Here is a 27,518-nt window from a genome sequence, read left to right on the forward strand (position 1 = left end):
ATATCTGTAGTGACATCTAAATGTTTGTAACCAATTTACATGTTTTTCATATAGTTAGTCACCCTGTGTGAGGCTCCATTAGTATCAGTTGAGTTCAGTGGAAGTGAGAAAGGCAGTATTTGTTTAATAAAGGGTGTATAAAGGGAGCTACATCCATTTTGCAGCACACATCAAATTTCTCATAGGACCTTTAGGGATATTGCTAATTGGTCACTCGTGTGTGTGTTGCAGTGTTGGTAAGGTAGTGGTGAGCAACCTGCCCGGCCACCTGTGCCTCGAGGACGTGGAGCCTCTGCTCGTGCCTTTTGGAAACGTCCAGCAGCTGGAGAAGGTGGGCACTTCGAGGGATGGTACGACATTCTCTGTGCACGTCACCTACGACACCCACGAGCAAGCCCAGGGGTGAGGATGTGTACTACTTGCAACATATCTTTGCAAAATATGTGTATATTTCTACTTTTTTGTTGTTCGCAGGTCCATAATTTTCCAGTTTCTGTTCGGTGATTCCTTTGGAAGGGAGTCTTTCCCCAAGTGTTATCACATTATCGTACAGTGGGGGCTTTCGCGAGGTGGTTGTTGTTTTTGTTTTGCATTAGGATGTAGCATGTTTTTCTGCTGGAGACATTCAATAAAGGGGACTGAGGCCACAGTGTACCTCTTTCTGACAAGTTAGAGGTGATGCTGTGTAATGCGACTTCAAATGTCACAGCCCCCTGACCCGTGGTTTCCTTCTCAGTCATGAAGAACTGCATGTTCGTGATGCATGTGGTGTGCTGATTATGGCTCACTACATTTTAGCTGACTGCATTTTATATAATAAGAGGGTTCAGTGTGGTTAAAAAACATATCTGGCCTCAATTTTAGGTGATAATGAGCTGAATGTGACATGTGTTTCACAATTTTGTGTTTTGTCTTCTCTTCTACCTAAGCTCTGAGGTTGAAGGTTTTTAATATGTTATAGAACGACTGGCTCATCCAGTTCCTGTCTTTACGACCCACCAATCTGTTTTTCTGGACGTACCTCGTAGCGGCTGTCTAGATCAGATATCATTGTTCGTAATGGTCTGCCTTGACTCAACTGCTCCAGTGTACCGTTCAGAGGAATTGGGTGTGTTCATGTAAAAAGGAATACAAGGGAGCATATGTAGTCTTATGTTGTTTCAAACTATCCTCATTTCTTGTGCTGCAGCTCAATTCGCTTCACAGTTTCAGTGTACGGGTGCTGATCATCACATGTTGAGTGCCCTCCAGATGCAGCAACAGCAGCTGGAGATATGATCAGGGGCTATAAAGACTGGTAACAGCTTTGACTTTATATCAGCAAGCTGATCTGTTTAAAAGTCAATTCACAAAGTCATCAGACTGCTTAGGACCAAAATGCACTGACGTTTGCTACCAAGCTTGTTGTAGTGGTGAAGATTTGGTGCTCTTTGCTTGACTTACCACTGACTTTTCTAATTTTGATCCTTCATTGCTGTTAAATTGTGTTTGTGCTTTTGAATTTCCATGTGTTTTCTGCACTCACAGTAATTATAGAAACACGATAAAAAACGTAGTATTGGGGAAACGAATTTTATCTCCCTGTGTATAATCTGTTACTGCCAATTTGTTTTTCCCAGGTACCTGCTCTTGTGTACAGTAAATAGGATGTTACTGCCTCTTTTTATAGTTCTTATGTGCGAGAGTTGACCTTTTTCATTTTCCATAGTAAACTTTGGAATAAATGTCACTCGTAAAATTTAGAATTCGACACCATTTTTCTCCATGAGGTGGTATAGCAAAAGTACCATCACCATAGCAAACCAATGTGGAAGTTTTTTCTTTGTTGTCAAAAGGAATGTCTCTTCACATATTGACGTGTTTGTGTTAGGTTGCTTTCTTGCCTGTAAGCTCATTTTACCATGTCTCTATTGTAATCTCATCAAAATGCTTGAAACTGACTGAAAAATTTCACATGTAGAAGACAATGTGACCTAGAGTTAGAACTGCGCCTGGTCATGAGAAGCTGTCATTGAGAAAGATCTCAACAGTTCATATCACGTGCGATGCAGAAAAATGTTTAGTGACTTAGGAGAACTATGTGTGCGTCAAATGTGTCGCATGAACTCCATATTTTTATTTTAAATTTTGCAGGTATTGTCATACCTATGAAAAATTCATAAGCACAAAATGCAGGGCTATCTATGTGGCTAGGAGAAATTACTTTAGACTTTTTAGTTAACTTTGAAAGTATCTTGTATGAAGCAGTCTTTATTTCAATAATTATTTCCATAAAAAAATTCGTTGTGGGAAGAAGCAACATGTGACCTCCCTGATAAGAGCCTTGCATAAGTGTACTCTGTACAGGCATGACTATCTGAAGAGGAGACATGCACAGCATGCTCAGTGTCAAAAAATCCAGTAGGACACACATGGAAACAACGAAGTGATACTGCACTCTTGCCAGAACGACTAAAAACTACCTTTATGTAAGTTTTTTCAATGCAGGTTAAGGAATCCAATAACTTTGTATGTAGGTTTAATAAAAATGAAGCCTTGTTTTTCCCGTAAGGCGCAGGAGGCTTATTCTTGAATTCTTATTTATTTGAACAGCATGTTGTGCCAATGGAAACAGCAAAAGTACTGTCTGTGGGATAAATAAATCACATACCTCTCCATAGGGCGCATCCCTCTTCTCTGTTACCTCCTGGAGTCTGCTTTCAGCACTTGTTCTGGTGGCTTAATTTCACACTACCTGCAACTTCCGCAGTTGGTGTGAACCCTTCACAAACTTGGTTTCGTGCAGTGACCCGTGTTCTCCTTGGGCTCCATTCACATCCTAAAGACACCACTCCAGCCTCGCTCTATCGCCTTCGTATGGAACTTTGCGATAGTACCTTTTTGTACACTGACGGGTTTCAGATTGTCTGTGGTGTCGGGTGTGCCTTCGTCATTTGTGCCGACGTTTTTAGATATCTGCTTCTGGCACACTGCTCAGTATTTACAGCCGAGCTCTTAGCCCTGTATCAGGCCACGGAGTGCATCCGTGGCACAGGCTTTTCAGTTGCGTCCTCTGCTCCGACACTTGCTCTGACACTCTCAGCACCCTTCAAAGTCCCTGTGCGCTGTCCACCGCACATCCCTTAGTGCAATGGGTCCGGGAAAACTGTCACTTCCTCACTCTTTATGGAGCCACTGTGATGTTTATGTGGGTTCTTGGTGATGTTGGTCTGCCAGGAAACGAGGCTGCTGCCGAGGCTGCAGTCCATGTACCTCAGCCCACTAATTCCTATATTCCCTCCGATGATCTCTGTTCTGCCGTCTGTCAGCAGGTGGTGTCACTTTGGTATCGCCATTGGTCCTCCTTTCGTGGGAATAAGCTCCAGATTATTAAACCTCTCATAGCAACTTGGGCGACCTCTTCTACGCCCTCTTACTGAGAGGAGGTAATTTTAATTAGGTTGCTTATTGGGAACTGCCTTTTTAACCGTCATCATTTAAGTGGCACTCCCCCGCCCAAGTTTTAACTGCCTGCCATTTCCAGACAGAATGCCCATTTCTTAATAATTTACGTTCCTGCTTGGGTTTGCTGTCTGAGTTATTGGCAGTTTTGACATACGACCCATGGGCTGTCGGCCACATTTTACTTTTTATCTGCCGTAGCAATATGGCGAATGTCATTTAATTTTTAGTTCTCGACCTCTGTTTCTGTATGTAGTCTTTCAGCCCTTTCTCCAAATCCCTGTTTTTAGCTGTCTTACCTTAAATCACTTGGGATTGATGTATCGTCATTTTTTAACTCCTTGCTGTCCTCATGTTCTATAGTTTTGATTTGGGCACTTGTGACCCCAGTTGTTTTTGTCCCCTAAAACCAAACCAAACAAACCAAAACATCCCTCTCCACCATCTTTGCTCTCTTTCTCCACTGTAACATCTCTCCAGGTTTCAGTGGACAGAAATTGCCTGAAATCGGAACCCCTCAGTCATACGACAGCCTCCTGATGACTTTAGAGATCATACAATAGCGTAGCAAACTATCCAAACTATTGGTGAGAACACACTTGTTGTATGTGAGTGATATGTGTAAGTCCCAGCTGTGTGACCCGAGTGCACTCTTACCACATAAAACATGTCGGCAATAGACATCTGTTCGATAGCAGTTGCTCTGTGATGTACAGATGGGCAAAACTGTTCTTCTCAGAGATCGGATCAAGACTGTTCACTCCCTGAAATGAACTAGCTCTTTTTCATGACTCACCACTCCAGAATAAGAAAAAAAATATAAATTTGACTGTAGGACTAAAGTGCTGCATATAGCCTTACGCAGAATAAAACAAGGTAAATATTGGTGTATCACATTTTGCGATACGTTTATCGGTTCGCTCGTAATTAAAGCGTAAACTCGAGTGTCCATAATAAAAATCCTATAGTAAGAGGAGTCATCAGGAACCTAATCTGATCAGTTTAAACAAATAAAAATAAAATAAAAACAAATGATGTATACATAACATAATATTGTAATATACATAGCGATATTACTACGGAGAACAATATCCAGTATAGACGAACTCCGATGCAGAGGCGCCGAGTCAAGCAGGTCGAGCCGCGAGCTGTATTACTGCGTGAGCTAAGACCGCAGAGACCAGAGTGACACCTGAGTTGCTTTGCTCAACAGTCTGGCTAGAGTCGAGAACTGAGGGGTGAGCGTTGAGCAGGCAAGTTCCGAAGGTGGGGGGAGCGGTGAACGGCCACCAGTCACCCGCTCCGAGACAAATAGTCCGTTCTCTTGCGAGCAGGTTGTTGCAAGTAGTTCTTATGTTCTCCGCTAGGAGGCTTTCTGTACTGTTGCTCGCATCAACTGCCCAGAGGGCAGGACGTGCGACTGAAACGATCGCCGACGGAGTGCGATGCTAAGTTGAGCTGCGCCAGACACTGCACGCGGCAGAGGAAGCACAGAGACGGCGCGGCATATGTGAAACACAAAATCCAATGGGGCACTGCTCAATGCAGGCAGCCAAGGTAGAAGCAGGGCAGAGGCCGGCGCTGGCTGTGTTGTGTGGCGTGTAGTGTGCTCTGACCAGCAGAGGCCCCGCTGATTGCTTCGTCTCTCTCTCTCTCTCTCTCTCTCTCTCTCTCTCTCTCTCTGCTGTGGGAAACGTTTGGAGCTACCGTTCTTTTTTTCTGAATCACTGATTGTTCACTCCATTGAAAGATTCAACTCTATGAATCAGTTCAGGAGCGGATTCCACATCTCTACTGTGATGCTAGTTTGATGAAATGACACTGTGATGACTGTACAGATTCATAGTTGCGAGCTGAGGGAAAGCGGTCCTCTAACGTGCATAAGATGGAAAATGAATGGTAGGATAACAGGAGCACCTCTCCCAGTTAATTTTCGAACCACATTTCTTAGTCTCTTCTTTCCAGTTAGTTTGCCCCAGTAGCTAAGTGGTAAGTGTCTGATTGCTAGGGTCTGGAAAACGTAACATCTGTTTTTGGCAAAATTCACATATATTTTTATCAACATATGCGTTTTCCCCCATGCCCAAAATGATTAGATTCACAAAATTGAACATTTGCCATGCTACATGACTGTTTAAAAAGTGTTGAATGGGAAACTTTGGCTGGAATGTTTGCTTTTGCAAGATTTTTTACTGAGATGGCCTTTTTCTTCTTTTGGCTGTATTTGAACTACCAAAAAGTTATTTTTCTGTGGAGAGAAAGTAGAACTTTTCCACTGGTGAAGTGAATGCATCTCTGATTTAGTGTTTTTCCTGGCTTTATTTTTCTTTTACCGCCCAATCTGAGAATTACAAAATCTACAGAATATTAATTTCAACATTCTGTGGTTTTTTAAACTGTATAACCCGTAATTGACAGTACAGATAGAACTGATGAGGCACTTGGGGGAAAAATTTTGGTGTGGTCAGAATACTTGACAGGATTTGTTTCCCATTTGCTTTAGTGCACACTGCAGATACTATATACTGGCAAATGGCTGTCATTGCAAACAAACTAGAACTGTGACAGCCAGAGGAGAGACGAATGGTGCGAAAAAACTAGCCCCGCCTTCCTCTCCTGTACAGCAGCCTGCACTTGGGTTTTGTGAATTAGGACTGATGCATTGTCAAAGGAATTGGTTGGTGCCTTCTGGTGTTGTAATGGTCAGAATCAAAATGACACAGCACTTGGTACTGGCTACAGCACAGTTGCCTGATGAGGTTTGTAGAGTTTTGTCCATGGGGTAGTGCAGGCCTGACCTCGGGTGATATTTGACATGAACACAGTTCAAAACACCCATCACCTAAGATTGCCACATTAGAAGTGTCCCAAGCTTACCAGTTTTTGAACTTAGCTAACAAACAAGTGTGTGTGAAACTCCCACAGAACTGCAACATTAAGTGACTCAAGCATTAGATAAGGTACACTATCATTTATACTGATCAGCATGATTTATTATGCGCTTGATGGCTAATTTGTACCTCCTTTCACAATCACTCATACATTAGCCTGTAGTATCATCTTATGCAGACCATTCAACCATTCGTAGTTAGTACGGCACCACAGCATCAAGTGCACTGATATGTCACAGTGTTCATGCACGTTTGTGCACATTCTTTCCAAATTGGACTTCACCAAATGATGGATGATACCAATAATGGAAAATTGTGTATATTTCTGATATTTATTTGCATAAATTAAAGCAGTTTCAAACTATTTTGTTGGATATAGTCAGTCTTGAAACAATTCACTATGAAATATAGTGTATTGAGGAATTTTGCAGTTTGAGGCAAAATTTGATTCTATATTTTCATTATCTGCAAAGTGAGAATTTTTATGGTCCCTACTGATTGTTGCAAATAGGACCTGGGTTAGATTGCTACAGATAGATTGCCAGTATTTTCACGGATTTTGCCTCAGTGAGAGGACTGGAATGGCGTCCACTTGCAATTGAGGAGGTAATTGAATGAGAACTAGCCGGAGATTTCGAAGCTGATAACTGCGGAGTGTAGCACAGTAACCCTATCCTAGCTGCAGCTGAGTGGTGCATTTGGTGGACGACTATACAGCCATCGGTCATTACCAAATAGCCCACGAAGGCAGTGGTGTAGAGCTGGAGTTTTCTGCTACCTCTGTACTTGCGCTGACGGTGTGGGATTATCCCGCCACCCCATCAGTAGGACTTGTGCTGCCTGTCTAGATAAAAGATTGTGTTGGTATGTGTGGCCTGTAATTAATATCAACTTCCTGCCATGGTCTGTTGTTTGACTGAAACATGCAATTTTAATAAAGGAGGGTCAGTCTGTAATAAACTAATTTTCCACATATTTGAGGGAGTGGATTGTGGTACAAATCCGAAACTATTGAAGCCACAGAAGTGATTCTGACGTCATATTGTAGCTCTACCAGTTGTGCTTCAATTTTGTGTCCAATTGAAAAAAATTACTATAAGATAAATCCGGGGAAAAATACAAATATTTTGTTTTGATATAAACACCTTTTATTTAGTCTCAAAAGAAATTCATTTGTCTTTGGTAAAATTTGAAAAAAGGAAAATTGATTTCAAATCTCATACTACTTGCACCATTCTGAGTTTTTGTAGCAGCTCAGCTGCAGGGAATGATCAGCAATTAACAAGTATGGAATTTTTGTTGTAGTTTGTATTCTACCTCTAAATTATTTTGCTGACTATGAATTTCTTGACGTCAGTGGTACTAGCTGTAGATCTGCTATCCAATATTGCACATGAAAATTTCTGCCAAACCGAGACTCGAACCCTGATATCCTACATATCATGAGCAGTCACCTTAACTGCTTTGCTATCTGTGCACATTCCCCAGACTGACCCAGACTTCCTCGTGTCATACAGTCTACATCCTTATATCAGAGACTATTAAATTGGGATTAAGAGTTCTCGTTCGGCACGTATTTTTTGTCTCGCTGTTCGGTAGCAAATCTATATCTAAGACAGCAAATTGATTTCAAAGTATTTCGTACAACTGTGTACCATCAAGTGTCTGTTCTTTCAGACACACCTGTAAGTTTTATTCTACCGTTTGATGATAGTTAATCCATTGTAATATGTACAGATATTAATGCATGTACAATGTATGAAAGATACACTTAACCTGCTGAGCATGTGTGAAGTTGTTTGCGTGCTTTCTGATGACATCAGTCATCACTGAAGCTGCTTTTGAAAATAGATGATTGATATCGGTTTGTTGTTTGTTCATGTTTGGTATAGAAATAGTTTTCAGGTTATACAGGATACCACAAGACGCAGAACTTCCCCAAATGTTTGCTAAACATTATTCATTTGCAGTACAAGATGAGACAGTCCTGGTACGTCATCACTTCTGACTGCTTAGAACAATGCAATATTGCATTTAATGTTTTCTGGTAAAAGCTGTTCTCACTTTCGAAGATAAATTACCTATTTTAAAAACAAGATTTCCAGATTGCTGTGCCTGCTGCACATTCTAACAGAAAAAAGAAAAAATCTTGATGTGTGCTGTCACGAGACTGATTTTAATAGTGATGTGCAGTGGCACGATTTTAACACCCGGGGTAAAAGTGCTGGCTATGGATGTGGGGCACTGTTAAGACCACCTACTAAACCAAAGCACATTTACAAAGGCAGTATCAAAATGAAATCACGACACTTGAACAATTCTTAAGTTTCTTCCTAAGAAACAATTTGTGGCACCCAATTCTTATGATGTACAATGAAGGAATACTGTAATTTCAAAATTGAATAAGGTTGCTTTCCCACTTCAGTATTTAAAAAATCATTCAAGGAGCTTGTGCTACTTGCTAGTAAAGGACCATCAACCTATGAAATTTTAAGTTGAGATTCTTTGTCCCAGGGAACCAGCTTTTCCATTTTTAAAAACCTCATCTAAATCCTGAAATCTTAGATATGGTAGCTTATACTGTGGTAAGGCAAGTTAAGCTTGGGATATTTACTGGTGGCACCTATGCATTGACTTTAGGATGGGAGCATATTAATCTGTTTTTTCCTTTCCTTAATGGGAAAAATTAAATGAAAGAGACTGGGTGGTTATAATTAAATTGCAGCTACTCACGGAAGTCCAGTATGGGCTGTAATTATCATATGGCAGCGAAACGTGGCAGAAATGCTGACGCGTTAATGTGGAATTGATTTACGCTAGTTCAGATTTGGCCACCAGGTGCAAATATGGTGCGTGCTGTACAGATTTTCACCTAGTCCCAAAATTGGAACTTAATTTCTCCAGCATAAATCAGTTTTGCAGTAATATAGTTGAATATCTTCAAAGTTTTGCTGCTGTACAATAATTACAGCCCACGCTAGACCTCTGTAAGTAGCTGCATTTTAATTATAACCACCCGGTATAATTATGAAACTCCAGAAACCATTGTTAACGTGGCTGGAATGTGCTGCTTTTATTTTACTTACTTCGTCAGAAGAAAGTGTGCTTGAAACAGTTCTATGCAGTTATTTATTTCAGGTAACTGATATTACTTAAATACCTGGTTGTAAGTGACGTGCACTTTAGAGGTGTTTATGAAATGTGTGGAGCTATATCCAGATGGCTAAAAGAGCCAGACTCAAACGAAAATGCTATCTGACATTAAAATCAAAGTAAAGGATTGGGTTGCCACCAACTCTAGCCACGTGACAAACAAGATGTTCGTCTGAGTTGGAAAATTAATTAATGCAGCCATAAGAAAGAAACTCCTGAAAGAACATTCATTGTAATGTTGCTCACAAAAAATGGGATGCAATTATCAGTATGATCCAGGGATTGTTCACATGGCTCAAATATTAAAATAAATTTAAAAGGGTATGAAAACTGTGAATAAGAGAGGCTTGCAGTAACATTCCTGAAAGAAAAAATCTAGTTTTTTAAGAATTTATTTTAAATAAAAAGAGAACACTGATTATTGGACCTGTGCGCATGAAACACTATGGATGGGCTAACAAGGAAACTAAAAGAAAAGGTGATTGGCGTAGGTAAAGGAGACGCAACATCGGTACAATGGATAAGATTAAATTATTTATTTCTTAAGACAGTGATATACGACATCCTATATACTTGCTGTTACCTGGTAACTACGTACGATTGCTTGTGAAACGCTATACGATTCACAACAGAATCTCTTAATTTAGAATCGCTATTTTTATTAGAGGGGTACGGGAAAGGATTAATACTCGCATTCAGACCCACATTCACTCAAAGAACAGCAAGGATGGTCCCAACACCAACATGCAGTGAAGCTAGGTGGTTTGTCTGTGTTGAGAAATGGTTAAATAAAAGGGTAAATCTGAATATCGTGGTTGCATATAAAGTTGAACCTCGGTTTGGAGAAACCGTATCAATGAGGTATGAGGGCCCCCCCCCCCCCCCCACACACACACACAAACACTTAACATGAAATCACAAACCGCAAATACAATTGAATAATCTGGACAGGATATATTTAATATTCTAAAATCAAAGCAATAAGTAAACTATTGGACAGAGACAGGGGGCCACAGGAGAGTTGGGCTCACATTTAACTTGTGTCGCCACATGGTTCGTGGAAACACAGTTTCTTAGTACCGTGGCCAAATTTTAGCAACATTAAACCACACAGCTGCAAACAATTAACATTTTACAGAGGACACATTTGAGGAGACAAAGGGTAATGGCAGAGGGCCAACAATTTCTAATATTAACCCACATGGATGGTTTCTAACGGACATATAGCAATGAAACAAAGAAAATTCACACAGAGGCAAAAATTATCAAGTTTCAGAAAAGATTAGAAGGTATACACACGCGTTAGCAGGCACAGAAACATTGACACTGAACCGAGGGCACACTTCCTGTGTGATATCACTTCAATATGTGCATCACCTTTGTGCTACATTCTTCTTACGGACCAAAGACTCCATTAAGAATCAAACTGAAACTCTGCAGAAGCCTTGCATTCCTTGCTGTGACCCAGCAAAACAATCTTTATAAGAGAAAACGCGAGGCCAAAAGCTAAAAGCTCCCCTCTCGCTGAGACATCGTGCCGTGTGGTTAAATCGACTCACCTTTCTTCGAAGAGACCTTGGCTGCAGACCATTGGAGATCTGGAAGCAGACTGCCCATCTCACACTAAAACTTCTCCCGCACAACCCCGCAGTCAGGAAAACCCAGAGAAGAGGCTTCCACCACCAAGCTAATACCGCTAACTTTCACACAAGGAGAACAAACCTCTTTGCCTACCTGAAAATTACTACAGTTGGACATTCTGTAAGGCTACCGCTGATTCTCTGCAGCAGACTAAACCACTCTACAGCAAAATGAAACACACCAACATTCATTCACTCACGTATGCCTTAGAGTTTTGGAATAGGAGAACAATGGATAAACATATTATGGAATCATAGTCATGAGTTGGGTTACATATAAAAACATGGAAGACATATATTGGCGTTATAGACACATTTGTAAGTCTGAAAAGAACCAACATAAGAGCCATATGATGCTTGTAAATTGTAGAAAGAAATAGGCTATGGCTAGATTGAATCATAGCTCAGTCTGTAGGATGCAATGTGCTCAGGGAAGCAAATAAAATGATGACAGGGGACTATAGGACCCTTCCAAGGTTTATGCCATAAGATTAATAATATGTAACTCAAGTCTTAGTTAAATACCTAGGCTCTGATCATGAAAGTAAGTACGGATTTGACAGTTCTTTATTAAAAGCTTTGTTCTTTTATGTAATATAATGTTCTTTATTTTGTATCTCGAGAATCCATTATATCTCCATATTGCAATTTAAACCACTGTTTGTAAACACACAAACAAAAAACACAATTCTGCCAGAAAAAGTGAGAAGTGTGTGTGCATGTTTAAAAATGTGTTACAGCATTGTTGCATATCCAGTTAAAGCCGTTAGAGTGATGTCAGCTTAACTTTCTAGCATCAAAGTTTGTTACGGACAGCTCAGTTTCATAATACTGCTAGCTTGAAATCTGAAAAATAAATGACCCTTGCATTGAAAGAGTGTGATATGTTTGTACTTCATTTAATGTGTGGGTACATACAAGCAATGAGACATAATAAACATCTGACACTAAGAGGTCTAAATTTCAAATTAGATATGTGCTCTCCCAGAAGTGAAGTGGAGCTATTGATTTATAAAGATCATTAAAAATGTAAGAAAAAATAGATTTGAGCTTACTGTTTGCAAACAGGCATAATTAAGACACTTAAACACAAACTTTCGGGCACGGCCTTCATCAGGAAGAGAGAAACACACCACTCATTCACACAAGCAAGCCCATCTTATGTGCGCACAACCACTAACCTTGGCAGCTTGGAGTTTGTTAGAGGTGTACTTGCTTGTGTGAATGAGTTGTGTGTGTCTCTTCGTTTTTTTCGGACAGTCTGTGCCCCAAAACTTATGTGAAAGGGACTTTTAATTAAGCCTGTTTGAAAATTAACATTTGATCTTTATGGTAAGTAGCAATGTGTCATTTCCTACACCATTGATATTCAAATCTGGAATTTTCATAGTTTCAAATATTGTAAACTATCTCCTCCTCAACGTGTGTAGATTACAGTAACGTGGTCATTTTTATTGTAGTGTCAGAATTGCAGTCTCGACACTTTTCGACTGGAATACTGACTGTACCGTTGTTGTTACGTTCCAGAGCTGTGCAGCAACTGAATGGTTACGAGATCCAGGGCTGTACCCTGAGGGCGGACCTGGCGATGGAGCGGGGAGGGGGCCGTGGTGGCGGTCGCGGGGGCAGGGGGGGTGGCGGCGGCGGCAGGGGCGGCCCCGGTGGGCCCGGGGGCGGCGGTCGCCAGGCGGACTTCCCGTTGCGTATGCTGGTGCAGAGCGACATGGTGGGCGCCATCATCGGCCGCCAGGGATCGACCATCCGCCAGATCACGCAGCAGACACGTGCGCGGTGAGTGTGAAAATGAGATACTGTAATTTTGTTATCCATTAAATTACGAGCTTCACTGAGTAGATGCCTGAACAGTGCAATCCTTTTTGTTGTGCACTGAAGCTGAGTGGTGGATAGTGCAAGTCATTTCTCCTTGTAGTATTATGTGTGCAAATGTTACTCTAGTTTCCAAATTGTGACTGCTTACAACAAATTTCATAAGGGTGTAAATGAACTGTGAAGCTTTTGTCAGTATGTAAAACTATTTAAATAGCAATCTGAGAGTTGTGCTGCAGTGGACACCACATATTCCCCTAATTATACGCTTTGTACTACAATGATGAGTTGGCCCAAAATATCTGTGTTACTAAACAGCTACCACGTGTTCGGTGTGCTCTGTTGTGGTGCAGCATCAACTCTGAAGTGTATTGTGCTATCCTCAGGAAACTGAAGAAACGAACTTCAGCGTGTTCGTTGTCACAAAAATGCAAACTAACTTCTACATCTCCACGACAGTGTACAGTCTCGAAGTCTGTGCACTCGAGAGGAGCTCGTGAAACTTCATTGCACAGTTCTTCCTTATCCACTCTACAGCCCGGGTCTCACTCCTTCAGAATTGTGTGTGTTTGGCCCAATGAAGGATCCACTACTTCATTGTGTACGTCAGTGAAAATGTAGGTTTTTCCTTACTGACATACTTTAGTTACTGTCTGCACTTGTTACATTTTTACAGTTTTGGATTACCTGTTATAAATCTGCTGATGAATGACTGCCTTCAGAAATTCTATTGCATGAGCTACTCCATCCCACTGCCTTGTATGAACTTTGTTTTCTTCTGGATTTCGGTCCGTTTTGGGTTATATTGAAATGTCAGATCATGAGTGCTACTTCGAGCCACTGAATAAACTTCACTCTTATTTGCACTTCTCAATATTTAAGGTCTTCAAGTCTCACAATGACAGATTGAAATAATTGAAACTCAAAGTAGTTTAACAAAGCATCAAACATTAACAACTACGGATACACTGTCTTATCCTTAGACCATACATCAAAGTTCTGTTTAACATAAAAGTGATTAATTTATTATTGGGTCCCCATTGAAATTGTCGGCGCCCCTCTTACTCAGAGCCATCGATGACACCGCCAACTAGGAATGCCAAAGCATATGTATAGTCTCGCACAACAAGTGAACACCGGCTGCAGCCCTTACTCCAGTTCACTCTCTGTACAGACGCAGGCACTGTATCTGCTCCTTTCTTATACCCTATTTAACAATTTTTTTTATCATACTCGTCTAGCTGTTATGAAGAACAGTAGTGGATTGGGGTATTTATAAAATGCCCTGTTAACTACAGTACAGTGTTGGAATTTCTTAATGCAGCAGTCTTAATTCTGTATAAATTACCTGAATATGAAGCTGGCTGATTTTATAATCTCCTTTACTTGCTGTTACTGAAACTTTTTTGTTTGAACAATTGTTGAGCATGCCTATAGGGAACTCCCCCTTCAAAAACCTTCCTGCCCTATAAGCAACTGTATAATAAGCTTTCCATGCACACGCATCACCCATTAGTTACGTACACTACTTCAAACTACTATTATCGCGTAATAAAAATATGCACAGCTATTTCATTGTATGATTTTCATTTACAATTATGGTTTGCTTCTAGATTGAAATAAAGTTAGCTGCATAAGGTATTGAAGTGTGATTTCACTTCGTACCTCTAGGAATGAAGTTTTTGCAGATTGAAGCAAACGAAGATTGGAAACAAGTGTGAATCCAAGACCACTAGACGATTAAATTAATATAATGTATGATAGCATAAATATTCGTGTGATAAGAGTTTCAAATTCAGATTTGCAATACTTTACTTAATTGTGTGGTAATATGGCCTTCCAAATGTAGAACCGCACAGCAAGGATTACCCCCCCCCCCTCCCTTGCCCCCTCAGAGGGTGCCTACTATAGTATTCAGAGGCGTATTGTTTTCAGGGGCAGGCAGCTCCGTGAACTGGCCTTACATGGACATCATCTTGTCTTTATCGACTTCTTCCTGTCCCGCGTTATTTTGAACAGCAGTTGGTGAAGTTCTGTCTGACAACTTTGAATAACATGTTGTCCCTTGTGGTAGTGTTTTGACCATCTTTGCTGTTGCTGTTACTGTTATTAGTATTTCTTCTGAGGTAACAGTAGCATTGTTTGGCAGGATATCTGTCCATGTTGTGGGGCACGAAACACAGTACACATTTGTCGTGCTGTCTGATGCCACTTCCACATGGTGCATAGACAGCTGGTACCACAAACCTCTGGAAACCTAGTGAGAATTTGGCAAATCCGTGCCATGCACAGTCTCCACTGCACTCCAAAGCAGTAGCGACAGGGTATTAAACAAGCGCTGGCGACAGTTTGCTCGTAAGTGTGCTCATAAACCTCGGGTGTGATGCACTGTGGAGCTGGTGACAGGCGCCTTTGTATCCATTCATGTACTGAGGCTGGTATGGCATTGCTTAACATCGGGGAATGATGGTGTACAGTACAAATAAAAATTGATAGTGAGCAATTAGCCCTTATGGGCACACGCTAACGACTTCTGTGTAGAGATGTTTTGATACAGTTTTGTGCTGAGTTTGGTGGAGACCCCTAAAGAGGCTGAGAATTATTTTAGATGTATTGAGTCTTAGAAAAAATGCACTCGTGATTTAACTTTAGTAGATTCCTTATTTGACAGTATTTTGCCTGACAGTGTCCTTGTGGTTACCTTCCCTGATGTATTTGTCCTGTTTGTTGCAGAACTATGTGACAGTCCATTCGGCAGTAGTAAAAACACTTTTTGCCCTTTGGTGCAGCTGGAATCAAATGAGGATTCAGGGTAAAGCTGTGTGCGCAGGTCGTGGAAAGTGCCAGGAGGGCTCACTCGGTAGAGCAATTGTCTGCTCGATGAAGGGTTGTGGGTTTCAGTCCCAGATTAGCAGAGAATTTTAATCTGTGAAGAATTTTTGTGTATGATAGATATTATTTCGTAAAAGGGAGCTGACAAAACCTGTGTGAATGGCTTCTGTCAGATGCCATCTGTTGGCAAAATACAAAACTAATGACATACATTATCAACTGTGTGTAGACAGGAGATGACAGAGCAACTCTACTGATTGAAATCTTTTGGGTGTCAGTGCCTGTACAATGGGTACCCATTAAATAATAATGTTGCACAGTCTGTACAGTGGCTACTGGAAACCAATGTTGTCCTGTGGCAACGTTAAAATTTCATGGATTAAGTGACAGGTTGTGGTGCTGTCTCTTGTAGTATCTATTATTTCTTGAAAGCAGTTCCACTGCTTTGCATATGCAGTTGGATATGTTAGTGTTATCAGAAATAGAAATAATGATTTGTTTACTGTGTGGGAAGTTTGGTCTCCCTCTCTCCTTCCAATTACAGTTCTTTTTTCTTTTTGTAATTGTTGGTGCATAATATGTTGTTATAACTGTTTTTTATTGTTTGTTGTGTAGCGTGGATGTTCACCGTAAGGACAATGTTGGTTCTCTGGAAAAGGCGATAACTATCTACGGCAACCCGGAGAACTGCACAAACGCCTGCAGGAGGATCTTGGAAGTAATGCAGCAGGAAGCCAACAACACCAACAAAGGGTCTGTTTTTAACACATGCCTCTATTCTCCTCATTGGCGCGCGCGCGCTTGCGTGCGTGCGTGCGTGCGTGTGTGTGTGTGTGTGTGTGTGTGTGTGTGTGTGTGTGTGAGGGGGGGGAGAGAGAGAGAGAGAGAGAGAGAGAGAGAGAGAGAGAGAGAGAGAGAGATTTTCTGTTTTGCCTCAGCTGCCATGTCTTAACCAGATTTGACCTATCTCCCCTTCATAACTATAGTAGCCATTTATGCTTCACAAATTCTTAGCCGGCAGCTTATTATATAATCAGCTTTTAGCCTCCATTTCACTGTAGTCGTAACAGACATCTTGACATGCACTGTGCTCTGCATTTCAAATGTGATTATTTGCCAGATTGATATTTGGGCATACAGCTCATGTTTGGCCTATACTGTGCACTTTGATATGAACTGATGTGTGTCTCAAGTAACTCTATACGCTGATTAAAAAGAATAGCTACATATTACTTGGCCTTGGCAATTGAATTTTTATTTTGCCTTTGAGAAATATGTTTAACTATATTACTGCTGAAAATAGCTAAATAATTAAGTGAAATATGTTAGGTCAAAAAAATATAAAGATTCGTAAGACTGTTCGTAGTTGTTCTTATATACAAGAGAAACAGAAAATCTGGAAAAGGTGCAGCAGATCTCAACAATGTACAGTTTATTTTTTTTATTTCAAACTCAACCCCTTTCTGTAGTGGATTTTTAAGCTTTCCTTCTGCTTTTAGTTTCTCCAATTTTTTGAGTTTCGTTCCCATTGCTGCTGGTTTCCATTTTCGTTTTTTTACTGTTTCCCAAGTCACGGACTGGGTGCTAATGACCATAGCAGTTTTGCGCCCTGAAACCAAAACAAAAAAAGGTTTATTTCAAAGTAATTGTAAATATTTTAGGACATGGTAGCATAGAATAATTAGAATGAAACATTTCATATGTTCAGTTTCCATTGGTTAAATTAATACAGGGAATTGCAGAGATAAGTTTAGTTTGTATGTTGCTCCTCTAGTTCTAGAGATTTATTTATTTGTCATTTTTGTTTTGAAGTTGTGAAAATGTGCTTAAGTTGACATAATTGAAATTTTCAATTGTTAGTGTGGTTCGTTTTCCAATTATTCTACATCATTTAAATGTGCCTCGAGAATGATGTATTTGTGTACAGGCTTTGTTATGGCTACATTGCAGCTGTTTGTAAAGAATTAGAGTACCAGATTCAGAGCTGTTTACTTTCATTTTTGTTAAACTGTGTAACTGGTGCAGTCCCCACTAGTTGTATGTCATCAGAATGTGCAGATGGACAGGATGAGGTGAAGTATAAAACATTCGGGAGGTAGAATGCAGTTCTTCAATAAGGACACACAGGAAGTCGACACCTATCTGTGTTCGACACACACAAGTATTGCGAGCCTTTTGTATTCGTGGGCTCTACCCTGAGCGTTTACAGAAGTCAGAGACCTTCAAGAAGGAGATGAGGGCAGACAGTTGAAATTTTGTCATTGGCTACTTGCAAATGGCTGAATAATGGATGTTAATACTGTTGATTGTTGAAGCCATTTTCACTCTTGACAGTATCAATAGTGCTCTTAACTCTCATTGGCAGTACAGACCCATGTGGCTTATGGGGACGCATTTTGAAGACTGCTTTGTGCTCATAGCTGGTGTTCAGTTTTTGGGCGTATTGTCTAGACTTTCTAGACTCTCTTCCAGTATAAATACAAGGGATTTCTTTGGCTGCAAGGACAGGAATGTACTAGTATGATTAGACCTTCACACATTCTAGTCATAGTGACACGTCATGTAAACCTAACATTCCTCAGTGGATGGATTCGCAGAAATGTTGAAGTTTCTCGGCCACAGAACTATCCGGAAATTTTCATATGAGAGGGTGATTGAATCATGAAGTCTACAAAGAAAAAGTAAATGTTGGAGACCAATTTATTGCCTGGACTATAAATAGTGTTGCTCTCATAAAAGAACACTGAGATGAGTAAAGCCAACATGGTATTATGGAGAGACTACAAAAGTTTGTCAGTGTCGGAAGTAGAAAGAAAGAAAGAAAGAAAATCAATTTTGGACTTACCTTTGCTTAACACCTCATGAATGTGAGATACATCCAAAACGTAAGTATCCCTGTATTTAAAGACAACATTGTTACTTGGAGAACTTTATTGGCAACAGGTACAGCAATGTTTGAGCTATTTTTTTTTTTATCATAGTCAGCAGAGGAAGTGAGACCCTTGTCATATTGTGGAATCAACTTTTGTATTTCTGTGAATGGAACTAGTGTGTGACAGTTGTCCTCGGCTCTTTGTCATTGTTGATACTCTGGCCGGACAATAGGAATTTCTTGAGGTGCAAGGAAAGATGGAAATCACTGGGTACTCCCCGTCGGCACAATACCGCTGCAGAAATGTCAGTGCTGCACTGAAGCATTTCATTTTATGCTAGAGTGTAAAGTTTTTCGGCATCCACCTGGCACACAATTTGTTGAACAGCAGGTGCTTAGGGACAATTTCATGCAACAAGCATTGCGATATCACCAGAAAATGGCTGGTGAGTTGGCGTAATCGTGAAGAGGGTGCACTGCCGCACCAGCTCAACCGGGTGATGATTGATTGAGGGATGGTTGCCCATTGTGCTCTTAACTGTGGACAATTTGATGGTCTTCAGAAAAATACCTACACTGCCAATACACTTGTGATGTTTGGCCTCTAGACCTGATAGAGCTGATGAATTTTCATGGATGGTGTGGTTTGTGCATTACGGAACCTTCTCACTGACCGAACCTAACAGGTGTTGGTAGAACGAATAAGACACACCGTTTGATTATCAGTCATAGATCTGTTACGGCGCAGTTTTCCTGGCTAACTAAGTCTAGTTTAAAGGAAACAATGTCGGAACACTTACTTTCTGGATGCCCCTTGTATTTGTTTCGGTTGCATTGTATCAGCTGTATCCGTGTGACATTTTGTTTGAATTGCTCTATACTACATTTTACTTCAGAGTAATGAGTAAATACTTTGGTACCACAGTGAAGTGTTGATTGCGAAGTTTTAGTTTTCTATAGATAGAAACGTTTCTTTTAATATAGTGGTTTTATTAAACAATAGAATTGTGATTTGAATGGTAGCAACAAATTTTCACAAAAAAGCGCACAAACCAAGTTATATATATCTGAGTGTGATAGTGTACCAACATTTGTATCTGATGGTATTGATTCTCTTGACTTCTTGTTTCCTCAAAGTTGAGGTTCGTGTATATGCCTGCTCTTAAATTTTATTTCATTTCCAGTGGAACTGAATGTGATAAGACTTCAAAAGTAGCACTGAAATTTGAAAAAAAAATAGCACTGAAATTGTAAACAAACACCAAACTTGTCTAAGAAAAAACAGAATCTGGCAAGAAATAACACTGATCTGACCTAAAAACACTGATTTTTCCCTTAAAATGAAAAGATTTTTCCTGTCTCCAACCACAGAACATTCTCACCGGCTACATTTTCTGTAAGATATATCAGACATGGGTGAGAGCCTAGAGGTGTACATTTCTTCCTACATCATTCAAAGGTTTAGCCTGTGGCACATTGTGTTTTGACTTTTCCCTCATCTTTGTGGATCTCCACACTGTTTCCTTAATCTAGCAGATATATCGCCAATCTGCTGTTGGGAACTCTCTACTTCTACCCTCTTGACACGTCTCCACCTGTTTGCATCTTTCTCACATTCTTGCATCAGATGCTTGCACTTCCATTGCTGGAAGCTGTCCCCATTAATGCCTTCTTGAGTAAGCTCATTCCACAGATCTGCACTCTTGTCATTGTTTCCTTTGTTTTTGTTAAAATTAATCTTGTTTCCAGTTACACTTTATTTTTCAAGTGTGGTGTACAATATCACATATTGTTTGACAATTCACAAGTTTCTTTCTCAGTGTCCCTGTCTCTCCCATTTTTAACTTCAGACCCAAAATAATTTTTATTTTTGTCGATTTCCCTGAATCGCTTAATACTGTTGCAGTATTTTCAAAAAGCACATTGCCAATTCTTTTCCCTGTCCTTTATCAATCTGAACTTGTAATGACCCATTTTCGACAGGTCATTAATCTCTATTCTCTCTTCCTTTTTTTTCCCCAGTATGCCACAGTCTCTTTCTTCGCAGAACGGAGTGAGGTCACGTGTGAAACACTGCAGTTTATGCTAACTTTCATTAATGATTACAATATTTTAGGCATATAATAAAAATACCTGCAATCACTTCTAAATAAATTTCTGGGCTATATTATGCAAAATTTTTGTGTACCATGTAGTGTTGTACAGTAAAACTGTGATAGTACAGCACTGGATAATCCGGCAGGCGCAATAGTCCAGCACGCGTCACAAATTTTCCCATTTTTTTAGTTCAGTGTGGTTGATGGTACAGTCTGGTGCCTTTGAGAAACATCAGAATTTTTTGGCATGCCGTGTCGTCAGTAACAATATTATCTGCCTTTGTGATTATATTCTTGCCAAGATAAGCCAGGTGCATTGTTAGCTTTGTGATAGTATTAATGATTCTTTGTTCACTAGGCCTAAATTTACAGTAATTACATTTGCATCAGTGCTGCGTGGTTTTATTTAGTAGTTATTTAATAAATTCATTTTATTGTATCATTATTCAGCTACTTATAAGATTGTCAAATTGACTACAGTAGACGAAAAAGTTTGTGTGTGTAGGGAAAATGGTTCCCAAACAGAGCAAAAATGCGTCTAAGAAGGCATAACACAAATATAACGTTGACTGTGTGTCAAAAACTGGACACACAGGAAGTTTATATCACAATCTGCTTCAGTTAAATATCTGAATCTTTGGTAAACGCTAAAACACTTAAGTTAGAAATTGTAGATGAAGTTTCGTGTAAGTGGCTCAGTGCTAAGAGAGTGGAGGGAGAGCTATTAACAAGTTATATGTTACTTTCACAAGGCATTCGATCTTTTCAAATCAGGTGCAAGCCTGATTTGTAACTGGAATACAAAAACTTATTTATGCATAATGAACTTTTCTGAAACTTTTAGTGTTAAACTGATTTAATAGAGCAGTACAGTATTAGGTTATAGATTTTAGACTGTTTTTTCTTTACAGAGCAGTAATACATACTTTCAATTTTTTATACCGTCCTCTTTCCTGCAGTTTTAAATAAGTTATTTTTTTTACGTTATAACTGTAGGTTCTGCTTATAGCCCCATTTTTAAATCTGAGCTTGATATCTGGCATGGACAGATCTCAGAGCATCTCAGATTGAGATCTTACTATACTCTGTTCGGTCTTAATAAGTCTAGCTGGGTTTTAATTTTTGTGTGTTTGAATTGGATTTGCAGAGAAATTTCTTTGAAAATCCTTGCTCACAACAACCTTATCGGCAGAATCATTGGGAAGGGTGGCAACACAATTAAGAGAATAATGCAAGACACCGACACGAAGATTACCGTCTCCAGGTGAGTTGCGGAGCTTTATACCTTCTGATGTTTGTCAGTACGTCAATTTCTTGATAATTACTGCTACTAATGGTAACTATTTTCATTGGATTGAAAATATAATTAATCTCAGTCCACTTTGACACTTCAGAACACACTTTGACGATTCAGAACATTAGTCATGATACTTGCCTTTCCCCCACGGAGGTAGTAGAGTATTCAGATCCAAATTTTGTTGTTATACATTATTAAAGTTGTTTGAAAAATACTAAGACTCTAGTTTTTTTTAGAGTTTATTTGTCTGTGCCAATATTATTCTCTGCCAAATACTTCACATTAGATACTACACATACGAAAGCAATTTTTCCAGTCCCTAAAACACTTCAGGAACTCGGTTTTTCGGATAGCTTTTAGCTCTTACAGCTATGCGTTTTTTTTAAACTCATATGTGTTTGTAAAATGACAGCCATTTAGGATTTTCCTTACGTTTGGGAACAGCAAGGGCACGTGCCGTACATGTAAATTGGAAGTGAGAGCGTATTTACAGTATTGTTTCTGGCCAAAAAATTCAATAACTAGTAACAAAGTGTGAGTAAGTATTGTATCTGTCGTGTTCAGCAGAAGCTCATATTCGATGGGTTTTATGTTGTATGTTACACTCTAAGAATATGTGCTGTTTCTAAGCACCAGCATGTCGAATGTATTGAGGACAAATCATTATTGGTATAATTTGTAATAAAATGACAGCTAAGTCAATTGCTGGTTAAAGAATTTTCGGATTCAGTTATTTTCACATTACGGCTCGCGTGTAATGAGAGTAAGGCATTTTAAAAATGATCCATTTAAGATTCGTGGACACGTGTTGTTCTTATTATGATTTATAATATAATAGTCAGTATCATTTTGGAGATGAAAGTGAAGGAAAAGAAACAAATTATATGTGACTCACAGCATAGCCAAGTGGCTTATCAATTCTAACTGTAGTGTTCTTGAGTGTGGGTGGCACAGTCATGAAAATGAAAATGGCCACTAGAGCTCGAAATTAATACTCTGATGATTTTATGTGATCATCAAGTTCGGTGGGAAAAGATGCAAACCTCAATTCAGAGATTTGTTCAGTTCATCAGCTGCTTTTCAACAGACTGGCCATATACTGAAAACTTAAATACAGCCAGATGAAGAAAACAAAAGCCAATTTGGAAAAAAAGCAGCAAATATATTCACTGTCAGTGTATTTTGCTGTGTTACATATTCTGTTATTGGTAGTTAGGTAAAGGCAGTTGCAGTTTTTGTTTTGTTTCAAAGCAAACGATATTCAGTTCATTATATGCTATATAAGCAAATTAAAAGTATGGTCATAAATGGGGCTGGTAATATAAAGTAATGTATATTAAGAAATTGAATTTTCGGAGGATTCTTTACTTAAATTCGCCACTGTAGTGTGTAATTTATATGGGCTACTGGTTTCTAACATACCTGTTCATTTTCAAACAAGACATGCCCTAAAAGTGCTTGTCAAAGGGAATTCCAGTCTGAACACTTGCTTAACATCTACACAGATATGGAAGAATCTTATTACATGCTTGATACATTTAATGGTTTCCTCTGTTGAATGTATCAAACATGTAATAAGATCACTGTGTATCTGATGTATAGGTCTGTTCAAAAAATTCTGGAACATTTGTAATTTTGCGCCAATGGTGTGTTGGAGCAAAATGCAATTGGCATCCTTGCACACGCCTGTGTTCAGTGTGTAACTGCCAGAAGTTTCATTGTTGTATGTGTGTTATTGTTCAGTGCTGTATTGAGTACAATGTAGTGGTGCACAGTTTATGAATTGTGAGAGTTAGAAGAGCAAAGCGTGTGCATTAAATTTAGCAATAAAATCAAGAAAACTTTTACAGAGACAAACTGAATGATGGAGGAAGTCTATGGTGATGAGTGATTAATCTGTACTCGATGCTACGAATGGTTCACACGGATGGCCGGACGGAAGTTACAGATGACCTTCGTTCGGGACACCCTTCGACCTCCACCAATGTCGATTGTGTCAGGAGCATTGGTGAAATTGTGCATGCCAATCGAAGACTGCCTGTCTGAGGAGAATGTAAAATTGCAGGAGAATGTAAAATTGCAGGAGAATGTAAAATTGCAGGAGAATGTAAAATTGCAGGAGAATGTAAAATTGCAGGAGAATGTAAAATTGCAGGAGAATGTAAAATTGCAGGAGAATGTAAAATTGCAGGAGAATGTAAAATTGCAGGAGAATGTAAAATTGCAGGAGAATGTAAAATTGCAGGAGAATGTAAAATTGCAGGAGAATGTAAAATTGCAGGAGAACGTAAAATTTCAGTTGGATCACCTCATGAAATCCTGACACAGCATGTTGTAATGCACAGTGTTGCTGTCTAGTTCGTCCCACGGCTCATGAGTTGAGACCAGATATACCTTTGCCTTGCAATTTGTGAAGAGGTTTTCGATATGCACAAATGAGAACATGATGTTCTTTAAGAGAATCATAATTGGTGATGAGACTTGGGTCTATAGTTGTGATGTTGAGACAAAGGTTCAAAGTTCACAGTGGGCCAGGAAGACAAAAAAACACCGTCATGTCAGGATAAATGTTGAATCCATGCTGATAGTTTCCTTTGACTTTTAAGTATTAGTTCATCATGAATTTTTGCCACAGGGACAGACTGTTAATCAATGCTACTGTCGGGAGGTGTTGCTATGTCTGTGAGAAAAGAGGCCTGAAATGTGGTGAGACAATTCGTGGCTCTTGCCTCGCAACAATTCACCGGCACATTCATATCTGTTGGTGCGTGACTATTACACATAAAATGAAATCCGTGTGCTGCCTCATCCTCCGTCCTCTACGTACATGGCCCCTGCAGGCTACTTCTTGTTTCCAAAGTTGAAAACCCCGTTGAAAGGATGATGATTTGCAACGATAGAAGAGACCAAAGAAAATTTGCAGATGGTACTTTATGCTGTCCAGAAAGAGGTGTACCAAGACTCCTTTCAGAAGTGGGGATGGTGTTGGGGGCAATGTATCAATTGTGAAGGAGAGTATTTTGAGGAAGACCATGTGCAATCAATAACCAAAAGGTAAGTGCAGAAGAATTTTGTGGACAAACCGGAATTTTTTGAACAGACTGTTTTGTGTGGGCATTGTGGACATTGCGCAATTGCATCACTGGAATTTTGCTTCGATAAGCACTTTTAGCGCAGGTCTGGTTTGAAAATGAGTGGCTCAGCATAAATTACACAAAACTGTGACAAATTTAAATAAACAGTTATCAGATCTTAAGTTCCTGGCCCTTCCACAAAGTTTAATAACAAAAGTTCCATGATTGGTGGTTGTGAGAAGTTACTTCCTAGGTTTGGTTGCTCATTGATGATGATATATGGTGAGTTGTTGTTCTGGATGTAAATTCAAAGTTCATCAAAGCAAATGCGCCCCCCCCTCCCCCCATTTTTGACAATGTGTACAATCTAAAGGTTGTCTTTAACGTTTAATTGAATGGGCATGCCCTTTCAGATGTTTCAAAGATGGATTTCCCAAAATTTTTTAAACTGAAAATGTTTATGCCTTTTGACTAAAAACACCAAAAAGCTTTTGACTCGGTACCACACCTGTGCTTACTGTCAAAAACATGATCATATGGGGTATCAAGTGTAATTTGTAACTGGATTGAGGACTTTTTGGTAGGGAGGCTACAGCATGTTATCTTTTATGGAGAACCATCATCAGATGTAGAAGTAACTTCGGGTGTGCCCTGAGAAGGTGTGTTGGGACCATTGCTGTTCATGTTGGATATTAATGATTTTAATAGTAAAATCAGGGTTTTTTGCAGATGCAGTTATAGAAGTACTATCTGAGAAAAGCTACATAGATATTCAGTCAGATCTTGGTAAGATTTCAACATGGTGTAGAGATTGGCAACTTGCTGTAAATGTTCAAAAATGTAAAATTTTGCACTTCGCTGAATGAAAAAACGTATCCTGTGACTTTTATCAGTGAGCCACAGTTGGATTGGCCAACTCGTACAAATACTTGTGTATAGCACTTTGTAGGGATATGAAATGGAATGATCACATAGGTTCAGTCATGGATAAGCAGATAGTAGACTTCAATTTATTGGTAAAATACTGGGAAGCACAATCAGTCTACAAAGGAGATTGTGAGGATAAGATTAGAATAATTACTACAGGCACAAAGGCATTCAGTGGAACAGGAAGACAACCTAAAAAATTGGAACATTGGGACATTCCCTTTGCCATGCACCTCATGGTGATTTGTGGAGTTTATATGTAGAAGTGAAATTGTAAGGGTATTAAGCGAAATTTGTGACACTGGGTTGAGAATTTCTCGGTACAATGGACACACATTATTGTAGTGTTGCTGACAGGTATGAAAGTTAATGTCAGGCATTCCCCAGGAAAGTGTGCTGAGACCCTTGCTATTCGTGGGCGTAACCCTGAGCTTACTGCAGATGATGCAGTTACTTACAGTGCATTACTCTGAAAAAAGCTGCGCAAATGTGGTCACATCATAAGATTTCAGAGTGGTATGAAGACTGGCAACTTGCTTTGTATGTTCAGAAATATAAGGTTCTGCACTTCACAAAACCATAAAGAATGTAGTATCCTATGACTACAATTTCAGTCAGTCACAGCTGGAATCAGTCAGCTCATACAAATACTTGTGTATTACAGTTTGTGGGGATATTAAATGGAATTATCACATAGGCTCAGTTGTAGGTAAAGCAGGTTGCAGACTTGGGTTCATTGATAGAGTACTAGAGAAATGCAACCAGTCTAGAAAATGGATTGTGCATAAAATACTCATGTGACTCTTTCTAGAATACTGCTCAACTGTGTAGGATCCATATGAAATAGGGATATTGAACATAGGCAGAGAAGGGCAGCAGAAGTGGTCACAGGTTTCTATTACCAGTGGGAGTGTGTCACAGAGATGCTGAAGGAACTGGACTGCAGACACTTGAAGATAGAAGCAAAACATAAGTTTCAAGGAATATCTTCAAAATGGCGAATGGAGGAATGTACTGTGACCTCCTACGTAATAGTCCTGTAGGGCTTATGAAGACAAGATTAGACTAACTGCAGCACGCACAGAGGAGTTTAAGCAGTTCTGTTCACACTCCACATGTGAACAGAACAAGAAACAGTTCTAATAACTGTTATAATTAGTATTTTGGGACATACCATCTGTTGTGCATGTCAGTGTTTTGCAGGGCATTTGTGTAGGTTTATAGGATTGTTGTACAAAAATAAATTGCAAGCAGGAAAAATATATGTTCACTTTGATGCTAACTTTTCAGGAAGGAAGAGCCTATTTTGCTAAATTGTAACTGTTAGTGTCACAGCATTTCCACATTGTGCCGTTAGTATTCCCACTAGGCCAGTTTCATGAAAATGTTTGGTTGAGCTCCATATTATGTTTAGGCTGGCTTCTTACTGTGATTTGCTTTAATATTTCTCCAGTTTGTATTTACTGAT

General features: G+C 39.6%; 1 protein-coding gene across 3 annotated transcripts in view; it reads left to right on the top strand.

Moving 5' to 3' along the window:
• LOC124720039 (insulin-like growth factor 2 mRNA-binding protein 1) overlaps positions 1-27,518 on the top strand; it is an 858,327-nt gene that overhangs the window by 790,074 nt on the left and 40,735 nt on the right. For all 3 annotated transcript variants that reach the window (XM_047245294.1, XM_047245295.1, XM_047245296.1), the window contains 4 exons: positions 232-402; positions 12,653-12,916; positions 16,400-16,537; positions 21,900-22,016. In XM_047245294.1, coding sequence (XP_047101250.1) covers positions 232-402; positions 12,653-12,916; positions 16,400-16,537; positions 21,900-22,016 — 690 coding nt within the window. The remainder of the gene's footprint in view (positions 1-231; positions 403-12,652; positions 12,917-16,399; positions 16,538-21,899; positions 22,017-27,518) is intronic.

The sequence above is a fragment of the Schistocerca piceifrons genome, chromosome 11, assembly GCF_021461385.2.
Source record: "Schistocerca piceifrons isolate TAMUIC-IGC-003096 chromosome 11, iqSchPice1.1, whole genome shotgun sequence".
In the NCBI taxonomy this organism is placed as follows: Eukaryota; Metazoa; Arthropoda; class Insecta; order Orthoptera; family Acrididae; genus Schistocerca; species Schistocerca piceifrons.